This window comes from Echinops telfairi, unplaced genomic scaffold, assembly GCF_000313985.2.
Source record: "Echinops telfairi isolate 266 unplaced genomic scaffold, ASM31398v2 ScPeMD7_7410;HRSCAF=8448, whole genome shotgun sequence".
Lineage (NCBI taxonomy): Eukaryota > Metazoa > Chordata > Mammalia > Afrosoricida > Tenrecidae > Echinops > Echinops telfairi.
The window spans coordinates 9,270,291-9,280,940 of NW_022111310.1; the positions used below are offsets into that span (position 1 = coordinate 9,270,291).

A 10,650-nucleotide genomic window follows, 5' to 3' on the forward strand; every position below is an offset into this window, starting at 1 on the left:
AAATTTCATTTTCCAGTCAACAATTCATATGTTTCATTTTATGACAAGCTTGCAACCCTGCTTATGAGGCCCCGTACGAATCTTAATGCCCAACTCCTGCAGGTCAGATTATCGGAATGTCCGAATTCCATGAGTGAAGTAGTTTTCCCATGAGGACTTAAAGATTCTGAGTATTTCCTTTAATTTTTATAGCATGATTTCTTGGCAACCTCCTGTTTTCACAGTTCAAATCTAAACTTCACAGTGAATCGTTCTAAATTTACTCTGTAGTATATGTGAAGCAACACAAGACAGAAAAAGCTTTAAGAATAGAGATGCTTCTGGTAGCATTACTTATGTTTAAACACAATATAAATCTCTGAGATTAGGAGAATGGTTAAATATATTAAAATTACTCACAGAATGGGATTATATAGCTGAGTATTTATGAAGCATTTGAATGATATTATAAATACTAAGAGCTTTTAATGATTTCTACATATGCAAGGGGGCTTCAAAAATTTCATGGAAAATTCCATTATCTTTTTAAAAATTTATTTTAAAATATTTTTATTAATCATCTTATTTGGGGAGGGATCTTACAAATCTAAAGACAATCCATCATTCAGTTGTATTAAGCACACTTGTACATGTGTTGCCATCAACATTTCCAAAACATTTTCATTCTACTTGAGCCTGTTAGGTTTCTCAATAATGTTAGGTCTCTCGAGTGAGAAATACCTTGGTCCTTGGCTACGGGTGAGAAAGAATTCACGCTTAAGCCTGGTTTGTGATCCAAGTGAATTTTTTTTTCTAATCATTTTATTAGGGGCTCATACAACTCTTATCACAATCCATACATACATCAATTGTGTAAAGCACATTTGTACATTCATTGCCCTCATCATTCTCAAAATATTTCCTCTCCACTTAAGCCCCCGGCATTAGGTTCTCATTTTCCCCTTCCCTCCCCGCCCCCACCCCCATGAGCCCTTGATAGTTTATAAATTATTATTTTGTCATATCTTGCCCTGTCCGACGTCTTCCTTCACCCACTTTTCGGTTGTCTGTCCCCCAGGGAGGAGGTCACATATAGTTCCTTGTAATCGGTTCCCTCTTTCCTACCCACTCTCCCTCTACCCTCCCAGTATCCCCAAGTGAATTTTTTATAAAAGGTAGAAGCTGTCTCAGGCGTTACAGTAAACGGAGCACAGTGGACCTCGCGACAGCCACCCTGAACTGTGTAGTAGCCCTTGGGAGAGAGGGAGTGGTCTCCAAGTTTCTGGCTTTTTCAGATCCCCACTCCCCACCCCCATTGGGAGGTGTGGTCGAGGATACTGGTTAACCCCATTGGCTGAATTAAGTCCACCTGGCCTGGTTGGGGTCCCACCCAGGTTTACCAGCTTCCTGCCTCAAAGACCTGAATGTGAGCATGCCCTCTGGCCCTGAGCAGCTGCCAGCTTCTTCTAAGGGGAAGGGAGGCTTTGGCAGGTAGAAGGACAACCCCTAGTTCTGCCTCTAGCTACCTAACAGCCCTTGGTATCAGCTCTTCTTTTTTCCCTTGCCTCCACAGGCCTCCCACCCTCGTCAATCCTTGATTAATTATATATTACCTTATTTCATGTCTTATGCTGTCTACTGTCCCCCTTCACCCACATTTCTTTTATTCACCCCCCTGGGGGGTGGGCTATATATCCAACCTTGTCATGGGTTCCCCTTTTCTCCCCCTTCCCCTACCCCCTACTCCCCACACCTTCCACCTCACCATCCCCCTACCCTCATGATATCTCTACTCCCACTACTGCTCCTGAAGGTTTTATCTGTCCTGAATTCTGTGTATGGAGATCTCTTATCTGCACCAATGTGTGTATTGTGGCCTGGCCGCATTTGTAAGGTAGAACTGGGTCATGGTAGTACGGGGGAAGCATTCAGGAACGAGAGGAATGGTGTGTGTTTCGTTGGTGCTATACTGCACCCTGGTTGAATCATCCCTTCCATTAACCCTTTGGGGGGGGGGCGGATTTGTCAATTTTCATTTGATTTTTTCCACAAACTTTTTGAAGTCCTCTTGTATAATACTATTTTACACATGTAAAAAGACGTAGGAAAAACTCATAGAAATCCTCAGGTATATCAGTAATTTTCTTCTGGATGCAGAGTATGTATAATTTTTTCAAAACATGAATGTGCATTTATTTACTTTAAAAGTTAATGGTGTTTTAGGGAGCATCAAAATGAAACTATTTTAAAGTATAACTTTTAGTTTATGGTATATAGTACACATGTATACACGTGTGTAAATGAGTATATATGTTTCAGATAGATTGTACTTCCTAATTTGATATGTGGGGGCCTTGTCCAAACATGGGGAGACCTGGGGTTTATGGGGCGGTTATGTATTAGGCTGACATCCACATGGTTGGCAGTTTGAAACCACCCAGCAGCTCCACAGGAGACAGACTGGGCTTTCCACTCCCATAACAGTTACACTCTCGGAAACCCACAAGGGGTCGCTGTGACTCAGTGGCAGTGAGTTTAGTGTGGGGTTTCTACATTCTTCATTGATAACATAGTCTACAGAATTTGAAGCCTGTACGTGATGAAGGAGGGACAGTGGAGCTTTTAGAGCAGGCCATTCAGTGTGTCTCTGTTCTCTCGGCTGCAGGTGCTGATTGTCTGCAGCACAGGTTTGGCTGGGATCATGCTGCTCAACTACCAGCAGGACTACACAGTCTGGGTGCTGCCTCTCATCATCGTCTGCCTCTTTGCGTTCCTGGTCGCGCACTGCTTCCTGTCCATTTACGAAATGGTAGTGGATGTATTGTTCTTGTGTTTTGCCATTGATACAAAATACAATGATGGGAGCCCTGGCAGAGAATTCTATATGGATAAAGTGCTGATGGTAAGGACCTCAAATTCTCTCTACTGTTTTAGAGCTAAACATTCTATAAATATAATCGGCAACGCAGTCTCTATATTTCATGTCTAGTATACCAAACTCTGAGTGATTCGGAATTCGACTTGTAAAAGTCATAGATGGAGGCCCAGGGCACGTTCCCTTCAGATCCTCCAGACTGCAGCGGTACCCTTTGGGAGTCCTGAACTCGGAGAAATGTTGCCCCATAGCAGTTAGACAGATCTGACTTTCTAAATTTGCCTTGTTTGTAGTCCCTGACTGGAACCTAAGACCAGTGATGTTCCAAGTACATTTTCCTGAAGTAGGCTCACAGACTGAAAGCCATTATTTCAGTTAAGCATTGGATTCCTAACTTCAAGATCAGCAGTTCAAACCCACCAGCTGCCCTGTGGTAGAAAAGTGAGGCCATCTGTCTCTGTGAAGAGTAATTGTCTCGGAAACCTTATGGAGCCGTTCTCTGTCCTATAGGATCATTTTGAGTCAGCATCAGCTCAGTGACAGTGGGGATTGTTTGCTTGTTTATTTGTTCCATTGCCTGCTTACATTTCTCCATCTCTCAGTTTCTCAAATGTTCCTGCTGCCTTCCCTAGTTAAAGTCATCATCTGACCTGGGCCAGACCAAAGGGACAGTGTTTCTTCATGAATACAGCTAACAGGTCTGGGACTAGTAGATTATATTGTTTTCTACCCATCGAGATCTGAATAGTTACATGGATATTAAATTCAGATTCTTTACAGTTATGTTGCCTCTGCACCTTCTCTACATTACAACCTCAATTTTTAAAAAGTGTTAGGTTCAAATACATGTTAAATGATATAAAAATAGATATATTTTAATAATAATACTTTGTGATTAAGCTATAAGATATACCTACTCCAGCCTAGATAATATTGATAGACATTAAAATACCAAATCATCTCCCAAGAGCATATTTTGTTCAATTAAATCTAAAATATACTAGTAAATAGAGATATTTTCTGTTTGTTTTAATAGCCACATTTTAAAATGAATTAACCGACCTACCTGGTACTAATTACCTCTTCTGTTAAGAATATTATCAACTATGTTTTGGACATTTTCCTAATTGTAGTTTTAACTGGTTATTTTCCTATGGGAATTTGATCTATGTGAGCATTACATTTTAGTGTGTTTGTGGTTGAGACATATAGAAGATAGGCTTGCTTTTGTTATTAAATTTCTAAAAAGCAAGATGAACACTATAGCTTTTATCCTTTCCAGTTTTTGTTTGGGGGGGGTTTCCTGTAAAAATGATGAGGATATCAGTATTGCATAATGAAGAATTGCTCCACTAGCTTTGACAGGATAGAAATATTTCCTTTAGAGACGATTTCCATTTTTTAGCTACTTCTGACCTCATGTTCCAGTTGGTACCCCTCAACTTCCTGCTCCAAAATGTTCAAGTGTAACTGAAGTTTTTTAAAGGAGCCTATTTACGGTTTGATTACCAAAAAAAAAAAAAAGTAACCGTCTATGGTTAGTAGAATCAATCAGTGTTTTCTTTTGCCTTCTAGGGTTGTTTTAAAAAGGAGGCTTATGGACTAAAATGTTCTTGTTGGGAGAAAAGTAAAGCAATATCCTACGTGTAGGGGAAATAGCCTTTGAAAAAAATACTAGTTCTTTTCCCTTCCAAATGGGACTTCCCTTATCTCTCTGAGCCTTGGTGACAATGTCACAATGAATGGATGGGAAAAACTTCCCAGTGCTCTCTCCAACAGCATGGATCCTAACACTGGAACGGAAAAAGAGCTCCCACCTGTGGTTTGGATCCCTCCCCACAAAGCTGCCAGCTCCTGTGTGTGCTACTAAATATTATGTATTGTTAGAGTTTAGGTTGTTCATTGACAAAGCTGGAGTCTACGATGTCAGTGTGCTTTAGAATTTACCTACCACCTGAAGTCAGCAAAGGGCACAAGAATTTATGCACCTTGGTTCCTGTTTTGCAGGAGTTTGTGGAAAACAGTAGGAAGGCACTCAAAGAAGCTGGTAAGGGAGGCGCTGCTGATGCCAGAGAGCTAAAGCCGATGGTAGGTGGAGATGAGGAGGTGGCCACCCTCCAAGAATTTCACTTTCACTTCCTCTCTCTCTCTGTCTTCACTGACTGCACTTCTTCCGGGGAAGCTTTTGTTGTCTGTGTCACGCAGGACGTGCTGCTGTTTCTGTTTGTGGGCTTGCCCATCACTTGGATGGCAGAATTCTTGTCACAAATGAGACCATCTGCTGTGAAAGCAAGCTGAAAGGAACGGCCCCTTCTTCGGGGCACAAGGTGTCGGGGAGGGGATGGGGGAAACTTTGACCCCCACGGGAAATTGCAGGTTCTCTTTTTTATTTTTTGCCAGCTCTCAGTGTTTAGTTTTCACCAAACTGAGCGTTCGGTTGTGCATTTGACCCAATGATTTGATTGGCCTTTTTTTTTTTTAATCATTTCAGAAGCTCCTCATAGCAATTCCTTTCAGCTTGCTAAAATCATATTTTCCATCATTATTTATTTTTAAAATATTGTTCTGGCCATGTTGCTTTTTTCATTTGTGCACTTCCTCCTCTGCTGCTTCGATTGCACTTTCTTTGTTCCTTAAGCAAGCTCCGTTTTCTGTCGCAGAGGAGACACTGTGCATGAGTGTTCACCTTTGCACCCAGTGGAGCCACTGGCTCATCCTGCCCCAGCTTCGTTTTGAGAGAGTTGCATTTTCTCTGCTCCGCCGTGTGTGTGGATTTCTGTGTGAGAAAGCAACCTGAAGCTCATCGGTGCAAGAGCCTCGGAGCGGCTTTTCCAGTACATGCGCTCACCATAGCACAATGACAGTCATCTCTGACATACATTGATCCTGATCACTGTCCATTGTACAGAGAGTAGTTTTGCTTTAAAATATCATCTCATTGACCAAGGCCCTTAAATAGTTTATTTTAGACAACATGCCATCTAGCTGCTAGAATGTCCCAAAATGTGAGGACTTTCCTCTCTTTCTTCCTTAACATTTGAATAAAACATTATTCAATTATTATAAATTATTATAAATAAATCTATAATGTATAGATTTTCAGCTTAATATATGATATAAAGGAGCCCATTTCAGTAAAGGAAGTAGATTAACTTAGTCGACTGGGGATGGATGGATATATATGTATATGAAAAATACTTGCATATTAGAATAAAGGTTCAGCAAAATATTTAGATCTAAACCTTTTATAACTCTGTCTAGTGCCTGTTTGGTGGTGGTCTTCATAGTAGGAATGATTACACGGTTAAAATCCAAAGTTTCCTGTCCCCAGACACAGACCACTTTCATTAGGAGTGAAAAGATAAAGACTAGCACAATTGCTCTTAGATTGAACTGGGCATCCACCGGGGCTGGCTTAAGAGGGCGGAAGGGAGACGAGATGAGAGTCCCTCCTGCTAGATTCTTTGCTTCTCCCACCAATTTGCTCTGTGTCTCTCCTACTCCCACATAGGCTAAAGGCACGAGCCTTGGAAACTCCGCCTAGCCTTTGAAATATGGAGAAATAAGGCTTAGGTCCTTCCAGTATTGGATTGCCCGAATTGTTCAGCCAACAAAGGTTTCAAGCCTAAAATTGAAAAGAACATAACAATCTTACTTTGCAGACACACCTCACTTAGCGTAACTCATCTTTCCCACTCGCTTCTGTCTTTTCTGTGACTAAAGTGCCCCTTCAAGCATTCTTTAGGAAGAAGCACTCACAGGTATTTGAACATTTAGGTCTAACTACCCTGGCTATGAATTGGCAAGTGTTCTTGCGTTATTCTTCAATGCACGATAGACGATGCAAATGCACCTTCTTGCCAAATGGCTAATTTACAGTAATAAGATGAGGATGAATCGGGTGATGTGACATCCCACCAGAAACAACATTTCAAAAGAAAATGTCCCTGACACTAAGTTTTAAATTAATGGCCCTCGCCTCAGACAGTGCATCCAAATCTTCATTCCGTGTCTGTTCCTTAACTTATGCTGTTACTGCTTCGTTTGCCCTAAAATGTGATGTTTTAAATGGTTAAAAGTTTCCCCAAAAGAGAAGTGCGAAATATTGCTCATGGAGTAAGTTTATTTTGTAAGCCCAGCCGGACCTCTATTGCTTACCACTCTTTCACAGTATACGTGATTAGCGTTGGTCCCTGCTTCTGCTACCACTTGTTCACGTCTCTAAAGAATTACCTGCCAGGGTTTCCCGAAAGCTTGAGGATTGGTAGAATGTAGGGTTGCTTACTTGTATTTCCTCGCTTTCGTTCCCACGTTATTCCCCTGGAAGGTCTCTTTAGAAACACGGCCGTGTGCATTCACTGCCTGTCTTCTTTCTAAATGGGATTTCTTAATTTAGGATTTATTTTCTTCTTAGAGAGTATTGCTAGGGAAAAGTGAGGTTTGAAAATTTCATTTGGACAGAGGGACATTGAACTAACGAGAGGAACTTCTGGTTTTCCTCTGGAACTTTTTTGTTTGTTTGTACTAAAGAAAGCCTTGAAAGTTTGCGAGGTCATTTTACAGTCTACTGGGAGTTATTCTGGAGAGAATAACTTGTGACCAAATGTGAAGGCTAGTTTTAGGAAGAGCTAGTTTGAGGCCGTACAAAAGCCTGGGTTGGAGACGTGTGCTCTGTATGTCTCAAAGGTGAGCTCATGGGAAGCACAGTGTGACGCGTGCTCAAGGAGCACAGGAATCCCAGCCCCGAGGACAGATTCACCATCCTGCCGTGTTGCTGTTTGTGACCATATGTACACTTGTGACATCATTCATGCTCTTCCTTTAGTGGTCGTTGTCTAAGATTATACTCTGTGTGACTTTGTTTTCTAGGCTGCGGGAGCAAGTTCTGCTTGAACCTAGCCGACCGTTATGGAGCCCATTGACATTCCAAAACAATATATACACATAACTATGTATTTGTGTGTGGGTGGGTGTGTCTATGCATAGGTATATATACACACACACCTAAGCAGCCAAAATCAGAGAAAAGGAACAGGGATTTAATACCTTTTTTATGCTTATTTTTGTCAAACATGTACTCCTCCTTTCATACGGGTGGCTTTTACAAGGCAACTTCCGTCATTTAATGTTTTCAATTGTAATTGTCTTAATGGAAATGTTAAGATTCATATCTGATTAACATTTTTAATAACTTAGAGGAGATTTTAACTTTAGTTATTTAAATTAGATAAAAATTAGTGTACCAAATTCTTTGTTTAAAAGTTTTCAGGGGCGCGTCCCTGATGTGTGTACAAAATCAAGATCTTATTTTACTGATGCATATGGCCTAGTGGGACAAGACTAGGCTCGTGCGCTCAGATAAATAAGCACTCACTTCAGTCACTGTCCCCCAAGCCAAGAAGCCATGCCATTTTCCTTTTAGAAACATGCAAGTGGGCCCAATAGGGGAATTTCCATAGTAGGTCATAACATTCGTCAGCGAACGTTAAAGACTAACCAACTCCTCAGGAATTCGTAGTTTACCCTAATGCTTCTATAAAAGAGAGTAGGTAAAAAAGAAAAGGGTAGATAACCTTTCTTATGCAAACTGTTTTCTTATAGTTTGTCTTTCCTTTTTCACTGTGGTAGCATCCTCCACACAGTTGTGTGCCTGGTTTGAAAGGAAGCTGGGCACCCAGCAAGTGCAGCCTTTCCGTGTCTGTGTAGTGATGTGCAGAGTAAGTCATGCGAGGAGGGAAACGGAGGGAGAGGAAGGTGCTGGGGCTTCTGCTGTAGGGACAACAGTGACTTCGGGCTGAAAGGCCATTTCATGTATCTGCTTGCTGTCAACTCAGAAAACACACTGGCAGGTGCGCCTCTCCTGGGAACGTCACTCAGTATCTAGACTTCTACAATGTGTAACTGAAGAACTGGTTCATGTTTAATCCTCAAGTGTAGATTGTGCTTTTTGTTTGGGGGTGGGTCTTGGTTTTGTTTCTGTTTTTGTGTTTTTATTCCTGAAGCTTACCAGATATGAATGGCTAATATTTCACTGTTCCGCTTATTGTAATGGTGAATGCTTTAAGAAAAAAAAAAGTGTAATTTGCTAAGAATAATTCATGATCTGTTTATGCGATAACTCCTTTTTGTTACAATTTTTTTAAGAAAAGCTATTTTTGTTAATGTAAAGTAAATATTTCAGAGCAAATTTTTTAAACTTATTGCACTAAATATAGGCTCTGTACAAAAAAGAAAAAGAAAAAAAAAAGCCTCCGCATTTTATCATTCCATGGAAGGAGACTCTTTTGAAAGAAAGCATTGCCTCCTACCAGAATAAGACAGTGATTTAGAACGGTATTATAGGAAAGCGTACAATTAATGTCACCAGGGCTTAATAAGCAGCTGTTCGCTAATGTGCTTCCTTTCAAAGGGTTAGACCTTTAAATTGCTGCAAAAGGTAAACTGTATTTTTTTTTTTAAGTGTCTGTGTTCTTTCGGCGGCAAATTGCTAAATGCCTTGGTTTAATTTTCAAAGCTCATGTGATATTTCTGATTTTTCAGAATCTTTGCAATAACAGCCTCGGTTTAAAAATAACAACTCACACTTTAGAGCTCATGTCTTGGCATGAACGGGGGAAACACCATGGTGTGAGTAGATGCTCTGAAACAATAATTCTCCAGAAGTTACTATCTAGTGACACCAAACCACATCACTATACTTTTTTTATATCCTTTGAAGTGGAATCAATACAATTATGTAACTACCAGTTGTCCAAATCAGTGAGAGAGCAAGTGATGGAAAAAAATTAGAATACCATCTGTTTCATAGTCACCGATTTTGAACATTCCAAAACATGGGGAACTAAATTTAGAGTTGGCAAAAGTCTGGAAGAGGTGTTTCAGAAAAAACCAAACGAACCCAGAAGACATTCCAGGACCTAGCTCTTTGACGAGGTCTCCCTGCAAAGTGACCTGATCGAAGTCGGTGGGAAATTGGGTTCCGCTCACGGGGACATCCCAGCATCATGGACTCTTGCTGTTCCCTGTTCCACATGCGTGCAAGCTCAGCTATTTGGAAGCCACCAGGAATGCTTTCTAATCATCATTTGCAACCAGGACTGTAATCAGAAAGAAATTTTGTATTTTTGTATAACTTGATTGTGTGCCATTTTCTATAACAGGTCCTGTTTGACAAATAAATTTTGATTTACTAACATTGTGTTCACAAATTATGATCTATGTTTAACCATGTCATTTGAGTCTCAAATTAATTGCCTGAGTTTTTTCCCTAAGTAAATGTGTGTGTCATGCAGATATAGGCACATAGGCACATGTGGTACACAGACACCTACAGGGAGAGATTGGATATGTAGAATATCACTCTCCTATAAAACGTCATTCCCTGATTAATTTCATAAAGCCTCCCAGAGGCTTTGAGCGCTGTTTGAATGTGTTGAGCTTATGTTTTGGTATTCCTGCTGCCTCTCATTCATCGCAAAAGCATTCTTGAGCTAGCTCTGGGCTGCCTTACTGCTACTCGCTCACTGCCTCCATAGCCTACCCAAGTGAGAAGACTCAATGAAGAACAAAAACAAGCAAACAAAAATTGTCTGAAATGGGGGGTACCGGCATAATTTTATAAGCCATTGACTACATGTTGTGATTTTTGTCCTTCTCTGATGGATCTTCAAAACTGTGCTCATGACTCAATTCTAGAGCCAGACTTTGAGTTCTCTGCTCTCAGTATATTCTTATCATGTTTGCCATCCCATAAAACTACACCTGTCTAGGTTCCTGCCTTAAGTGTGACTTCGGAT

General features: G+C 40.7%; 1 protein-coding gene across 1 annotated transcript in view; it reads left to right on the forward strand.

Annotated features, from left to right (window-relative positions):
- The window catches only part of SLC44A1 (solute carrier family 44 member 1), a 186,887-nt gene extending 176,840 nt beyond the window's left edge, over positions 1 to 10,047 (forward strand). The window contains exons 14-16 of the mRNA XM_045296533.1: positions 2,645 to 2,881; positions 4,862 to 4,942; positions 7,724 to 10,047. Of these exons, the coding sequence (XP_045152468.1) occupies positions 2,645 to 2,881; positions 4,862 to 4,942; positions 7,724 to 7,747 (342 nt within the window). The 3' untranslated portion in view covers positions 7,748 to 10,047. The remainder of the gene's footprint in view (positions 1 to 2,644; positions 2,882 to 4,861; positions 4,943 to 7,723) is intronic.
- Positions 10,048 to 10,650: the final 603 nt, after the last annotated feature.